General features: G+C 41.0%; 1 protein-coding gene across 1 annotated transcript; it reads right to left on the bottom strand.

The window, feature by feature from the left end:
- Positions 1-248: 248 nt before the first annotated feature.
- On the bottom strand, positions 249-15,761 carry DDX47 (DEAD-box helicase 47). The gene is given in 13 exon segments (XM_043564996.1): positions 249-795; positions 2,338-2,467; positions 3,547-3,617; positions 5,553-5,690; positions 6,238-6,384; positions 6,917-7,033; positions 7,130-7,201; positions 8,262-8,380; positions 8,612-8,683; positions 8,932-9,082; positions 9,084-9,121; positions 14,676-14,769; positions 15,635-15,761. Coding segments are annotated over 13 exon segments (1,368 nt in total). The 5' UTR covers positions 15,722-15,761; the 3' UTR covers positions 249-663.
- Between the last annotated feature and the right edge of the window lie 847 nt (positions 15,762-16,608).

The raw sequence follows: 16,608 nt of genomic DNA, 5'->3' as shown, positions 1-16,608 counted from the left end.
GGCCTTTGATCCATCCCCAAGAAAAACACAACGCCCTTTTAAGCAGGACTTCCCATTCAAAGCCATCCATCACCTCGTTCCTTTGCAGATCTTTAAAAGTCATAAATGTTTACCTTAATTAAGAACAAGCAATGATTTTGCCACATAACTGCCACTGTCAATTTCTTACCTATTAGCAAGATCTTACTTAAATCTGTAAAGTCCCTCAACCCATAAAGGTTTTCAAGGAGTTTGAATCTTTTAAAAATAGTAGGTAAATTTATTAGTGCACATTTGGTCTAATGAAGCACAAGCTGAGATTGCTTAAGTATCACCAGTTTTACAAATACAGAAGCTTCTTCCCTTTACAAATACAGGTCCAGGGCTCCATCAACCTAGTCCTTGACTTGCAGCTGAAAAAACAAAAGGTCTGTGTGAAGTGATAAAAGAACACATCCTACTCATCTCGTGACCAAGAAACCAAAGCTGACACGAGCACCGTAAAGACCGGTGTGCGGTAATGGCACCCTACGGAAGGAGAGCGAGTGCTCAAGTAGATGAGCAGGTTCTCGACATCACTGTGACAGATTTCGGTCTGAGGAACTGTGCTGGAGGGGGCTTCATCCTCTTCTACAATCCCCTTATATGAAACAAAAGGCTGAAATCAAGTCTTTATAAAAGAAATTAACGGCCTTTCCGTTTCTTCATTTTTCCTCCAGCAACCTTGTTCCTGACACCCATAGCACCCTCTGTGTCATCATTGTCCCCAGTGTCCTCCCGCACGCGTTTCTTCTTTTCTCCATGCTCTCTTAACTCCTGCAAGAAAAGAGAAAGGATGGGATTGAAAATGAATTACTGTCACTGAGGGTAACACATCCTGCTCTCCTCTCCTTAAAATCCAACACCGGGGCACCTGGGTGGCTCAGTCGGTTAAGCAGCTGACTTCAGCTCAGGTCATGATCTTGCAGTTCTTGAGTTCAATCCCCGTGTTGGGCTCTGTGCTGGCAACTCCTGGAGCCTGCTTCGATTTCTGTGTCTCCTACTCTCTGCCCCTCCCCCACTCACGCTCTCTCTCTCTCTCTCAAAAATAAACATAAAAAAAAAAAAACACTACATAACTCCCTAATACCTCACACTAACAAAGGGAGAAGACCAAAACCCCAATACACAAAAATGTTTACATGAAAATTAAAACAATAAGCTATTATTTACACATGGCAGGCCAGCAAAGATTTAAGAGAATGGTAATACCTAGTATTTGTCAAGGTGTGGGGACACCCACATAAACTGTCGCCGACAGCTCTTCTGGGTGGGAGAGGGAGGAATCTGGTATTCTGTATGAATTCAAATTTTAACTCCATTTACTCCTCGGCCCGACAACTAATTCTACTTTTAGGAATTTATTCTAAGGAAACGAGTACACAAAGTTGTACATACTAGGATGTCCAACATGGTACTAGTTAAAACACAAAACATGTGAAAAAACATAAATATACACCCATGTAAGTCATGTTATATATTTATAATGGAATTTTTTGTAGCCACTGAGAAGTGATCACATTGCTCTATATTTGTTAAAATAGAAAAAATGTTAATCATATACAATTAGATAACATCTAATTATGGCTAAAAAAAGAAAAATAGCCAAATGTTATCAAGACCCAAATGTTTGCCGTGGGGGATAACTCATATGTCTCATTTACTATTTTAATCTTTTCCATATTTTCTGAAATTCTTTCCAATGTATATCTAATACTTTTATAAACCAAAATACCAAATGAGAGTTCTATGTGAGCAGAAAAACACAAGTCCATGCCTCAGCTACTCAGAAAGCAGCCCAGGGGCAAAGTTTCTTCATCCCCCAGACTAGAACTCTAGGGAGCAGATAGCACTTGCTAGGATTCTCTTTTACAATCTTCCCATCCTCACCATTATTATTACTGCTACTTACTGTTAGTTACTACACAGTTCACGTTAGCTTATCTGATGCCCAAAAAACCCCTATAAGGATCAAGGTAACTGTTATTCCCAATTTACAGGCAAGGAACTGATTCCGAGAGGTCAGACGCATTGTTCAAACCACAATGTCCAATTCACAGCTGGGTCTTCTGATCTCGAGTCCAGAGGTTTTCTTGCCACATGTGAAACATGAACAGTGGCTGAGCATGTGGTCACTGTGGTCAGACTGAGTCCAGACCTCGATTCAAATTACCTACCATCTCTACACGTTAGTATGCTCATCTTAAATTTAGAATAAAATAATACTTCCTGCAGTTAGTTATGAGGATTAATCCAACAGCATCTAGCATGTAGTTACCATTATTTGCATAAAAGTTGGTGAAAAAGTAAGTTGCATACCATTCGGGCAAATCTTTGGGCTTCAGTGACACGCTCTGTCAGCATCATAACCTCATCATCCTGTGTTGGGAAGACAGGCAGTTTCTTCCCAATTAAGTGTTCTATGCGCTGGAAGAGTTCTACATCATACCTGAGGAAGGAAAATTGGTGTGGTTTTGGCTGGCTGACAACGCGGATGTCTGTCCATTCCCAAACTACACATTATGCGGTATGAGGCAACTGACGCAAGTTTTAAACAATACTGAATCCAGAATACTGATTAGAGCAATCCTCGGTACACAGCCCACTAGAAGATCACCCAACATATTTTTACTCCCAGAAAAGCCAAAATTTTGTCTCTCTAAAAACAAAATCGGGGCGCCTGGGTGGCTCAGTCGGTTAAGTGTTTGACTTCGGTTCCAGTCATGATCTCGTGGTTTGTGCTGGAGCCCCATGTCAGGCTCTGTGCTGACAGCTCGGAGCCTGGAGCCTGCTTCGGATTCTGTGTCTCCCTCTCTCTCTGCCCCTCCCTGCTAATGCTCTGTCTGTCAAAAATAAACATTAAAGTTATTTATTTTTTTTTTTAATTTTTTTAACGTTTATTTATTTTTGAGACAGAGAGAGACAGAGCATGAACGGGGGAGGGTCAGAGAGAGAGGGAGACACAGAATCTGAAACAGGCTCCAGGCTCTGAGCAGTCAGCACAGAGCCCGACAAAGGGCTCGAACTCACAGATCGTGACCTGAGCCAAAGTCGGACGCTTAACCGACTGAGCCACCCAAGCGCCCCTAAAGTTTTTTAAACAAAATCAAAATAATGATTCTAATACTCTGAGTTGAGGGAAAAGTCACTACTCTCCAGCTTCAGCAGTTGAAAGAAGGAGCAGGGGTTTGTGTGTTTCTATATGCCAAATGCTACACTAGATCATACATATATATATATATATATATGTATATATATGTATACATATATATATACATATATGTATATGTATATATATATATACATATATATATATAGGATACATGTATATATATACATATGTATATAATCTTCATTAATGCTCTGTTAAGTAGATACCATTATTTCCATTTTATAAATGCTGAAAACAACATGAAGGAGGTTAAATGACTATTACAGTAAGTGGCAAAGTCAGGCCACCAAGTCAGTCTGCACCAAAGCTCTGCTCTTTTCTCTGCATTGTTCTGCCCCTGAAGTCAATTTACTTACTGTGTGACAAAGGTGATAGCCTTTCCAGAACGCCCAGCTCGAGCGGTTCGACCTACTCGATGGATATAATCCTGAGAAAAAAAGCATAAATAAATCTGAGTTACATAAAATTTAAATAAAAAACTATGAACACAAAGTCTTACTGCAAACTTCTGAAAGGAAATAAACTCATGTTGAAACATGGAAAAATGGACTGGGCAATTTGTTCAGATAAATCTACTTCATCTTTTTTATTTTCCTTGCAGCACAAAACTGACTCTCTTTTCTTTACAGGAAGACAAATCTAAAGCATATCTACACAGCTGCAGACAACATGGTCTAGAGAAAAACAGCACTGGATCTAGAGGCAGACCTGCATCATGGCTCTGGTCTTACCACCTACCAGCTACACAACTATATACAAGTCACATAGCCTCTTCGAATCTTGGTTTCTATCTATAAAACAGGGATAGAAACACATGCCCACACTCAGAGTTATTGGGAAAATCAAATGAGACAGCACCTTGTCTACAGCAGTTAAATACAAAGCCAAGAGATACTAGTTGTTCTGGGGGCAATTCTGTCCTCCCCAGGGATATTTGGAAATGTCAGAACATATATGCAGTTGTCATAACGTCACCTATGGGTAGAGGCCAGGAATGCTGCTAAGCATCCTACAATGCAAAGGACAGCCCCACAGCAAAGAATCTGCTGGCCCAAAACATTAATAGTGCCAAGGCTGAGAAACCCTGAGATACACTGAGAACCACAAGCTGACGACTCTGAAGAAGTAAGACTGACAAAGATCAGCACGTGCTGCATCTACTCCTGTGATCTCACACCTCTCTTTGGCTACCTTCATTCACATTTATTAATATCACATCCTCAGGCACATGCAAGATAACGAGAATAAATAAATCAAGAGCTTTCCCAGTTTTTGATACTTAACCAATAAAGGATTAAGAAGGAAAAAAAAGGAGACAGAAAACATTCCATTAAGAAACACACTTTGGAGGGGCGTCTGGGTGGCCCAATCAGTTAAGCATCCGACTCTTGATTTCAGCTCAGGTCATGATCTTGCCGTCATGGGATCGAGTCCCATGTAGGGCTCTGCTCTGACAGCAACAGAGCTTGCTTGGGATTCTCTCCTCCCCTCTCAAAATAAATAAGTAAACATTTTTTTAAAAAAACAATATTTTTAAAAAATACACTTTGGACGCATTGGAATATTATTCAGCCATAAAAAAGCTGAATCTTACCATCTGCAATAATAGAGATGGACGTTAAAGACATTATGCTAAGTGAAATAAGTCTGAGAAAAATAAATACTGTATGATCTAACTTATACGTGGAATCTAAAAAAAAAAACAAACTGAGCTCATAACATAGACAACATATTTGGTGGTTTCCAAAGGTGGAAATAATGGGAGTAGGGAATCAACTGGGTGAAGGGAGTCAGAAAGTACAAACCTCAAGTTATAATACAAGTAAGCCATGGGAGTGAAATGTACAGCATAGCAAAAATAGTTAATAATACTATATTACACATTTGAAAGCTGCTAAGAGAGTAGACCTTAAAAGTTCTCAGTGCAAGAAAAAAAATTCATAACAATGTATGGTAACTAGACTTGTGGCAATCATTTTGTGATATATACAAACAGCATACCATTATGTTATACAACTAAAACTAATCTTTTATGTCAATTATACCTCAATTTAAAAAAAAAAAGAAAGAAATACAGTTCAAAACTAGAAAGTCAAGTCAGCAGGGACACCTGGGTGGCTGAGTCAGTTGAGTGTCCGACTTCGGCTCAGGTCATGATCTCATAGTTTGTGGGTTCAAGCCCCACATGGGGCTCTGTGCTGACAGCTCAAGAGTCTGGAGCCTTCCTCAGATTCTGTGTCTCCCTCTCTCTCCTCCTCCCCCTTTCACATTCTGTCTCTCTCTCAAAAAAAAACATTACACATCAAATCGACATTAAAAAAAATTTTTTTTTAAAGAAAGTCAGGTCAGCAATGGGACTCACCTTGGAATGGGTAGGAATGTCAAAGTTAACAACTACATCCACATGAGGTATGTCCAAACCTCGGCTTGCAACATCAGTTGCTAGAAGAATAGAACGAGCCTTTGCCTTAAACTTATTAAGGGATCCTAAGCGTTTGCTCTGACATGATGAAAAGAAATGAAAAGAATGTTAATCTTGATAAACTAAGGAATCTCAGAATCTAAGACACACAAACTAGAAACACTAAATGTAAGAACCAAGACAGAAATTTTTAAAAGGATGTTTCCCCTAAGTCCAAACTAGGCTCCACAGATCAGAAGGAAACATGGAAGCAACAAAAAAATATTTAAGACGAGGCTAGAAAATACTAACAGGAAACAGGGATTGTTTAACATGACGGATGGTTGAAATATAATTTATTAAACATCTTTAGAGACCAAAGAATCAACGTTAGCACTAGGGCTGAATAAATCAACTGAAAAGCTTCCATACCAGACAAATAACTATGAAATCTTCTAATTTGAGCCTCTTACTATCCTAAAAGGAGGAAGTAAGCAACTAGAGCAACACTTTAAAGCCCATAAAATCAAAACAATTCTGAAAAGATGCATGAACACCTCATGTTGTTATTGTATAGAACTACTGCTATAAGCTTTACCCTTTTCACACCACCGTTTCACCACTAATGATGCCAAAGAATCTTTACCTGACTCATCTGTCCATGGAGGGGGATAGCAGTGAATCCAAGATTTCGAAGCAGCAAAGCTGTTCTCTGAGTATTGTTACAGGTGCTGCAGAATATCATAAAGGAGTTTCCAGCCAGTTCATTTAGAATGTAAACCAGGTAGGTATCCTAAGTTACAAACCCAAAACAATCAATGTAAGTAACTGATCTGGAAGAAAAGACTGGAGTCCCGGGAATATAAATTATCTAAAAACCTAAGCCTATAGTTGACTCTCAATTACCCAGACCCCAGCTGCCAGTTTGCACTCCTGAAGCAGCATTATCATCTCTGTGAACCATGAATTTCACATGCCTGAAGCCAAGCACAAGGAAATCTATACTCGGCAACCAGGAAAAGTCCCTACATCAAAGCCTAAAACAAGGGTCCCTTCCCTATAAAAAAGCCACATAATCAGGAGACAAAAGAAAAACTACTTCAAGAATGGGGCTGGAAAGGAATTACATCATGACTTCATTATTGTGGTTTAGCATGCTGTGAATTCCCGGAATGTTTGACTTTATCAGTGATAAATATAAGCACAGTATGTGTTCTAAAACAAACAGTAGCACAACTCTTAGCTAATCAAAAGTGGACACACTTTCAGATGCTTTAGTGAGGAAGGAGAGGGAGAGGCAGGAACGATCAAAGTAAACACTTTACCTTGAATTTAGAAGGAATAAAAAGGTAATATTGCTGTAATTTCTCAACTGTCTGGTATTTAGAGGAAACAGCACATTTCACAGGATTCTTTAGTGCTGCTCGCTGAAGTTTTTGCACCTGCAGAAAAAAACCTGGAATAGTACACTGATTCCTAAATGCTGTTTTTACTTATCACTTAATAAAGAAGAAATCAGAAGTCCTAGAAAACTTCACCTTCTTGGTCATGGTGGCCGAGAAGAGAAACGTTTTCCGATCTCGGGGAATCACTTTGAGGATCTTGTCAACCTAAGGCACAAAGAAAGGATACCAACGTAACATTTAGAGTGGATATTTACAAATGCTCTTTGTGAAGCAGAGAATGAAAAACTATATCACTGTGGGAATTTGGGAACTCAAAAATTCCATTCAATTCAGCTAAAATTTATTGAATATTTATTATTTGTACCATACTATATGCTGTTTTAAAAAAATGCCACTCAGAGAAAAGAACAGTTTAAATTACAGTAGAGCTAATCTAAGAGAAAAGTCAAAAGTGTTCATCAACTAAGTTATGAGTGGGTCAGCTATGATGACAGAAAATAAAAATATTTCAAGGTATACGAAAGAGGTATATATCAAATAAAATAGAAACGAAATCTGGTAGAAATTTCTCATCTCTAAAACTACAGTCAGGGGCGCCTGGGTGGCGCAGTCGGTTAAGCGTCCGACTTCAGCCAGGTCACGATCTCGCGGTCCGTGAGTTCGAGCCCCGCATCAGGCCCTGGGCTGATGGCTCAGAGCCTGGAGCCTGTTTCCGATTCTGTGTCTCCCTCTCTCTCTGCCCCTCCCCCGTTCATGCTCTGTCTCTCTCTGTCCCAAAATAAATAAACGTTGAAAAAAAAAAAATTAAAACTACAGTCAGACTATGTTCTCTAGAGGATACTGAGGCACTGACAACGTGAGGAACACCAAGAATGAAAAAAAGGCAGCAGAAATGTTTAAATTAACTGATAATGGGGCGCCTGGGTGGCGCAGTCGGTTAAGCGTCCGACTTCAGCCAGGTCACGATCTCACGGTCCGTGAGTTCGAGCCCCGCGTCGGGCTCTGGGCTGATGGCTCAGAGCCTGGAGCCTGTTTCCGATTCTGTGTCTCCCTCTCTCTCTCTGCCCCTCCCCCATTCATGCTCTGTCTCTCTCTGTCCCAAAAATAAATAAACGTTGAAAAAAAAAAAATTTTTTTTAAAAATAAAAAAAAAAAAATTAACTGATAATGATATAGTATTCCACAAAGCAGTTGTGCAATGAACCGAAGTTTGAAAGAGGGCACTTGAGATGTCCTACAATGAGGAAAGAAACTGGGTGCTCACCTCTGTCTCAAAATCCATATTCAATATTCGGTCTGCCTCATCCATAACCAAGTATTTGAGGGCTCTTAAGTTGAAACCTTTTGTATTTTCCAAGTGGTCTATCAGTCGACCAGGAGTTGCTATCAAGAAAGGTTGAAGAGAAAGGGCAATGTTTAAGAACTAGGACAAAAAGAAAAGTTACCAACCACCCCACCCACCAAGCCCCCCAAAATTTCGGAAATTAAAAAATAAAACAAGACCACAAAAATCCTTTCTTCAAAATCTTTCTACACAAATAAGTTTTACGCAACATGGACAGATCTTCTCCAATTCATCGTTGTCAGTGCCTTTTACTGTTGTCAATTACTCACCTATTATTACATGTGGTTTTTTCGCCAGGGCCAGAGACTGGGACATTGAATCGATTCCACCTACAATCACAGCTACAGAAACAAAAAGAATACGGAACAGAGACCCTCAATTTTTTCCATAGTTCACTGAATACATTTTAAGCCAGTGCTAGATTTCTACTTAAATTTTTCTTCCCATATAACTTTCCCTAAGGCTAAAATACCAAATTCCCTCTTAAGGTCAATAAAGTCATGTTAATAATATTTGCTTCTATTCTCCTTTTCCATTCATTCTCAACTTGTGAAGAAACTCTACAGTTCCTTTCCTGTCAGACACTTACCGCTTTGCACACCAATGGAAGACCCCAGGGCTTCAAACTGCTCTGAGATCTGAAAGGCCAACTCCCGAGTGGGCGTGAGAACTAAGGCAAACAATCGCTGGGGCGTCTCCAACAGTGCATTCAGAATGGGCAAAGCGAAGGCACCCGTTTTTTCCAGAGCCAGTTTCTGCCAGCCCGATGATATCACGACCTAGGAAGAAAAAGAAAACCTCTAACAGCAAAGAAACGCTCTCTGCATTATTTCCCTTTTTCTACAATGACACAACGTGGGCACAAAGTAGACAGTGAATAAATATTTGATGAACTGGAGGGAGAGGAAGGTTGAACAGACAGAAGACATAGTCTCTGTCTAGGTAAGCTTAAAACCCAGGGGTGACATACACAAATATGATATAATGTGATAAGGGCTTTACAACAGGCCCCTACAACATACAGTGAGAACACAAAGGAAGGAGTAACTCACTGCCCAGGGGAGTCAGGAAAGGCTAACAGACCTGATGAGTAAATTAAATCTGGAATTAAGCAAAGAAAGAAAGGAAGCACATTCCTATAAGAGAACAGAGGACGGAGTCTGTAAAGAACACAGCCACATGCAGGGAGAGTGAGAAGTACAATGCGGCAGGAACACAGAAATGTTAAGGAGGGAGAGGGACAAGAATGAGGCTAGAAAGGAAACTCATAAGCCATGATAGGGTGTTTTGATGTCTTCCTGTAAGAGAGAGAATTAAAGGATTTTAAGCAGGGAACATGACAATCAATGTTACTCCTTAGGAAGATAATCCCTATGCCTGATGGCATAAGGAGCCAAGGAGCTCAACAGTACATGCATTTACACTGCTTCTTCTGAGGGAAGAATGCCGTAAGTAATCCCTTAAGAAGAGGTCCCCATGGTCTGTTATCACCAATCAAGCCGTAACTATAAATAAGATTTGGAAATTAACTCCCAAACCAAGGCCACCATCTCTAGGCTGGCTGGCTGCAGCTCACAAGGTAGCTGTGCACTCCAACAGCGCCTGCTGAGATTGCTTCCTAGTGATAATGACCTCCACGGTTGATGCTCACATTGTTCCCTGACTGTATAGAACTGCTGAGATTTCCTTACCTAGAGATTAACCCTACAATAAACCCCTTTTCTCCGAGGTTACCTGAGTGACTCTCTTCCTTATGACCTAAGATGACCTTAACAGAATGGGGAACACACAGGAAAGTAAGAGCTCAGTTAGGATACCAGGGGAGTTAGTATGGTGGTCTGAACTGAGGCAAGACAGGATAAAAACAAGTGAGATGTACAAAGTAAAGAAAGAAAATGTGGTTGACACATGGGTTCCTAAGAGCATATAGAAAATTAGCTCTGGTGAGGAAAACAATGACTCTGGTTTGAACATAGGAACTTGAGGTTTCTGCAACAGGCTCAGAGAGAAATATCTAAAAACCAGTTGGATGCACTTGTCTGGAGCTCAGCAGAGAAGTACAGGCTAGAAACACAGAAGTAGGAGCATCCTAACAGTTTTGCTCCCCCAAGGGCAGACACATCAGAATAACCTATGGGATTCTTATACCTATACATGCCCAGGTCACACATGTGGAAATTCTGATTCAGTGACTCTAGAAATCTCTACTGTTTTACAAGTAAGACAGGTAATTCTGATGAGCACTGGCTGAGACTCACTGATGCAGATAGTGTTAAAGCTTCAGGACTGGATGAGAAATCTTAGTAGTGTTTTCAGAGTGAGGAAAAAAAAAAGGATAAAGATAGAATTAACCTTACAAGGAAAAAGGAAAGGAACCAGAAGCATCTCATAAAGAATAGCTGGAAAGACAGAAGATAATACTGACTTGAAATTGAGGAGGAAGAGAGCTCAAGAAAGGAGAGTGATTGATATCAAGTAGAGCAGACTTCTCAACATCCGTCTTTTAGACACTGATCACTTAAACTAGGATCCTGCCAAGCCAGAGCAAACAACTCCATAGTCTAGTGAATTCTACCATTTACCCTTCTAAACAGTAACATCAATGTTACCTATAAAAGTACAGGTGTAGATGTGAATTATAAGTCAGACCAGACAATGCACTAATTTTGTAAAGGTCAGAGCAACAAATGACAATATACGGATAAAATTTCTCCCTCATTTACTAACTTTAATGTTCCTCTTGGTTGTAGGGTAAGTGATAATGCATTGCAACAGCCTCTAATTATTTGTGAGCTAAGGGCTTCCAAAGCCTTTTATTCCCCAACTTTGGGGGGATTCTGCCCTCCCTGCCTGGGTACAACATACCTTCTAGAACAGGAAAACAAGAACAAGAACAAAAACAAAAACACACCCACTGGGATCTGTTCCCCTTTTCTTTCAAGGGAAGTCTTAAAATTTCAGAAGAAAGGGGTATACAAGAAAGATTTAGGGAAATAAAGGAGCTTAAGTCTCTCAATCCATGTGGCTGTAACGCCTACCGCCCACAAAGCAATATTCACTTTGTGAAATTATTTTTCTCTATTATCTCCTTTCTTCTTCTCACAACCTGTAAGCCTTTCCAGTGGCAGTATCTGTGTAGAATGAACACCCAGTAAGAGGAGCAGGAATAAATTCATTCACCTGCCACACTGCTAGCACCTAACACAACTACTTGGTATATGGCAGCCATTCAAAAAACTGTCTGAAATTCGTAGAGGACTTTGAGTGATCTCTGAATTAAAAATAAACTTAATATGGAGTGCCTGAGTGGCTCAGTCGGTTAAGCGTCCGACTTCAGCTCAGGTCACGATCTCACGGGTGGTGGGTTCGAGCCCCCATCGGGTTCTGTGCTGACAGCTCAGAGCCTGGAGCCTGCTTCGGATTCTGTGTCTCCCTCTCTCTCTGTCCCTCCCCCGTTCGTGCTCTGTCTCTCAAAAATAGATTAAAATGTTAAAAAAAATTTTTGAAAAATAAACTTAATACATGAAACAGATGGGAAGAAAAGCATCCTCAAAAATCATCACAAGATTTTGCTCTCCCCACTGTAACACTATAATATAGGGCCAAGAACACAGGCTTTTCACTAGAACATCCTATTATTCAAATTCTAGCTCTACTGATAACAAGTTATGTGCACCCACCCAAGGTACTTAATCCACTGGCCATCACCAATAAAATAATCATTCCTGCCTTTCAGAATTGTTATAAGTTTAAGAACAATGGATAGACCCAGGATGCCACAATTTTGTAGAAACTGACACCATCATTAGTACTCAAACTAAATTTTAAAGTTAATTTAAGAAAAGACAAAAGAAAAACTTTGTTAGATTATTTAAATCTCTTGCTTAGAGCCAGCGTCTATAGGTTTTTTAAATGAAGCATTTGTAAACTACTCCTTAGAATGAAATAACCTCAAGAATAAGAATACTTTCCATGATGATTATATCAGTCACATTACTCAGTTCCTAGTAATCTTTCATGGACTCCTACTTTCTCTGCATTAAATACAAACTTTTTACTGAAAACATTATAAATAATTGAAGGATTATTACCACCACCTAATTTGGGTTCATTCTTCCAACACATGCTGTAGGGCAGGCAGGAAAATCCCAGAAAGCACCAACCCTTCTTCTTGCTTTTTAAAGCAATTCCAGTACTTCTGACTGCCGAAACTTCTTCCCCACTAATGGCCTTTACACAATCCTTATCCTCTTAGCGTCTCTAGACAACTTGAAAGTGTTTACGGCCCCCTCCCTAAAACACTCTCCCTTACCTAATTTGTATGAAACTGTCCTCTCATGATTTTCAACCTGTTATTGAGTCTCCATTTCTCCCCTTGTCATCTCTTGACCCTACATGGCAACCTCAGCCATTTCCACAGTTTCAGCTACAACTTCTGTTTGGATGTGGTATCTGCATCCAGTTCTGGACTCCTAATCAAGCTCTAATTCCCAGATTCCACCTGTGCGTCAGTCAAGTCTATTTCTTTGATGCCCGAAATCAATTATTTCCAACTGAACTCCTCTTTCCTGAAATTATTTTTCCTCCTATGTTCCCTTTTTACACCAGTAATATGTCCTAAACACACAGGCAACGATCCCAGATTTCCCTACCCCTTGCCTTCCATTAACTAACTAGTTATAAAATCATGATGACTCCTTTTCTATCATTTTTCTTTCTTTCTCACTACCTCTACCCTACCCTTTATTTATTGCCAAAATTACCGCAATGCCCTCCTAATTGGTCTCCCAGCCTCTTGTCTCTCATCTCTAAATTTCCTTATAAAGCTATGAGATTAATAGTCCAAGAAAACAACTCTAAGCATTTCATTCTCCTGCTAAAAAAATAATCCCCAAAGGCACTCCACTGCCCATGGAACAAAGATCAAATTCCTTTACCCACATTTAAGTCCTGCATAATCTGGCCCCAAAGACTTTACTAATCCTTTCCCTATTCTCTATTAAGTAGTTGCAAGCCTCCACACATGCCCATGTGTTCCAGCCTCCTTAGCTTTTTTTTCATATTGTTCCCTATGCCTAGAAGGTCCTCCCCTCCCATCATGCATGAATGTCTAAATCTTATTCAGTCTTCAAGGTACCGCTTGAATGTCTTTCCAACCTTTCCAGCCAAAAACTAAAGTTTACTCTAGTCCATTCCAATGAGTAGTAATCTCTTCTCCTCCCTCAGTGCACTTGGAATGTAACTTTCTTATGTCCCAGTTCACTTCGTAATAGATTTATAATTCTCTCCTTACTAGAATCTAAGTTCTTAGAGTGGGCAGAATCTTAACTTCTGGTGCCTTACACTTGTATCAGATACTTACTATTTATAGAAGGAGCAAAAGGAATTTCATAGAGCAAGTCTAATTACTTTTCCACATGACAGCTCTCCAAATCACTGAAGCCAATTACCATATCCCATCCAGATCTACTCTTCTGCAGACTGAATGCACTCAAGCTCCTTTAACTATTTAGGACTATTCTTGTTACTATACCACACTCACTGCCACTCTTGGTCCCTCAAAACTGGGCCCCAGAACTAAGCATAATATTCTAGATGTGTTCTAACCAGCAAAGGCATTTCTCTCACTAGAGCTAGTTCAAGGGTTCTTAACCTGGGACATATGGGAGAGGAATTCAGAGTGAGGGGTAAATTCTACATACAGATATGTTCATACACTTTTTTTTTTTTTCTTGCCTGGAAAATCTCTTACACTAATGTAGCTGAGATTCCATTCATTTTCTCTATGGAACTTAATGAATTTCAGTGAACATTGCTAGGTCTCTTTTACCACCAACCCTAACACTGTGAAGCTGGGCTTTGGGAATCTAAGAGCAGGACTTTACCTCTACTCCCATGAAAGTTCACCCTGTTAGTTTCAGTCCCACTAGTCATCAAACATGTCAGCCATTCTTCTAAAAATCTGATAAACACGTCTCACAAAGCGAGAGCTCTCAACTCCTCTAGATACTGATGTGTGTTCCAGGCACCCTTATGTAAATCTGCACTTATTGATTCATAATTCCTAACAAGTTTCTTGTTCATACACTTTAATCCAGTGTGTCCTTAAAAGTTAGCACCTGTTGCAAACAACAAATCTCCTTATAGAAAGTAAGCTCAGTAGAACAGAATTACTTTTTCAAAAGCCAATAAGCCACAAATTTTGTATCTTTAGTGGCCATATTTTTATATTACTTGAAGTATACAACAACAGCTCTCAAAAGTGGTAAGTACTTGATTGAGTATAACTTCATACTGAACCTGTATTAAGCCACATGTTTAATTTCAACCTACCTTGTAAGGCCAAAGGAATAGCTTCAATCTGGATCTTTGTGGGCTTTGTCCATCCCAACTGGTCACAAGCTTCACACAACACATCTGTCACACCCTTAGAATTCAGAAAAATACACTTTAGCAAAGAGGAACCCACACACTTGCCTCCCAGCTAATTTTTTTTTAAATGTTTATTTTATTTTTGAGAGAAAGAGAGAGCATGAGCAGGGGAGGGGCAGAGAGGGGGTTAACACAAAATCCGAAGCAGGCTCCAAGCTCTGAGCTGTCAGCACAGAGCCGCAGCCAGGCTGGAACCCGGGAACCACAAGATCGTGACCCGAGCCAAAGTCGGTTGCTTAACCCACTGAGCCACCCAGGCGCCCCTGCCTCCATCCTAATTAAATGACTGTCGGACCCACCCTGCTGGTGACATGTGCATCCCTTACGCTTGGATTCAAGAAGTATTGCGAGCCTACTCGGTCCGCTCTTTATGAGCACTAGGAGATAGCAGTACTTCAAGACTTAACACTTTCTACTCAGACAAACCCAAGCTCTTCACGTGCACTATTTCATTCAAGCCTCACAATTCGCTGAAGTACGTATTATTACCCCCAATTTACAGATGTGGAAAGTGAGGCACCGCGAGGTAACAACGTGCCCCTAGTAAGCGACTGGGTCAGAATCCAAACCCGTTGCATCTTACTCCGAGGGGGGGAGGGGGGAACTTACAAATACAAACGTCGCCACACCAAAAGGGAGAAAAGCGCAAATGGGGACTCTCAGGGACGGGCAGCCCTCCCACCATCCAAAACCAGAGGCTTAGGAAGAGCGTCTGGAACCCAAGTTTCGGAAATTCTGAAGGAAACCCAAGCTAGGCCCCAGCTGCGTCTATACACTATTAGCCGGAACCTAAAGCAAATGGACTCTGCCTGCGCCCAGTGTCAGCAGTACAAAGAAAAGCCTGAGTCATCCACGCTCACCAGATCTTTAAAAGTTTTAGTTTCCTCCTCTTGCACCGCCGGCTGAGGCGCTTCAGTCGGAGAATCGTGCTCCTCGGGCGCCGCCATGTCTTCCGCGCACTCCGGAAGCGGGTCGCCGGCGCGCGGGGTGCCGGGAAATGTAGTTTTAGTTCTCCCCGGCCAGCGTGTTCTGGGCGCCCCCCTGCGGACTGGTTGGGATTTGCCGGCCGGAGGGCTGAGGCCTTGTGGAACTTAGTTTTTTTTTGGTTTTTTTTTTTTTTGGTTTTTTTTTTACTTTTTTTTATTTATTTTTGGGACAGAGAGAGACAGAGCATGAACGGGGGAGGGGCAGAGAGAGAGGGAGACACAGAATCGGAAACAGGCTCCAGGCTCCGAGCCATCAGCCCAGAGCCTGACGTGGGGCTCGAACTCATAGACCGCGAGATCGTGACCTGGCTGAAGTCGGATGCTTAACCGACTGCGCCACCCAGGCGCCCCGGAACTTAGTTTTAAAAAGGGGGTGGGGGATGGATATTAACGTGTAGGCTTGTGGAACTGAGAGGAGGGCAGAAGGCACTGATGACCTGGGCCTCCTGTCTGTCCTTTAGGATCCTTATAAGAAGTTATTCCCACCTCTCACACCTGTTATGTTCCTTGCTTCTCCAATCATACAGCATTGAACAGGGTGATACTGCAATACTATTTATTTATTATAATTGTTTCATTCATTACTCAGTTGAGCCCACCATATGCTAGGGCTATACTACATGCCTAGTGGCCAGGACACCATCCGTTGCTGTGGAGAAGACAGATAATGAATAAATGATCACAGATAATTTCAAACTGTGAAAAATGCTATGATGTAACAAACAAACAAAAATGATGGAGAGTAACCTGGGGAGGACAGGTTGTGGGGACAACTGTGAGCTTGGGCAAGGCCTCTGGGAAGCAGTGATAATTGAGCTGAGATCTCACTGGTGAGAAGACAGTCCCTT

Source organism: Prionailurus bengalensis, chromosome B4 (genome assembly GCF_016509475.1).
Source record: "Prionailurus bengalensis isolate Pbe53 chromosome B4, Fcat_Pben_1.1_paternal_pri, whole genome shotgun sequence".
NCBI classification, from domain to species: Eukaryota; Metazoa; Chordata; class Mammalia; order Carnivora; family Felidae; genus Prionailurus; species Prionailurus bengalensis.
The sequence above is the reverse complement of the archived record's forward strand: the minus strand, read 5'-3'. Positions and strand labels throughout refer to the sequence as shown.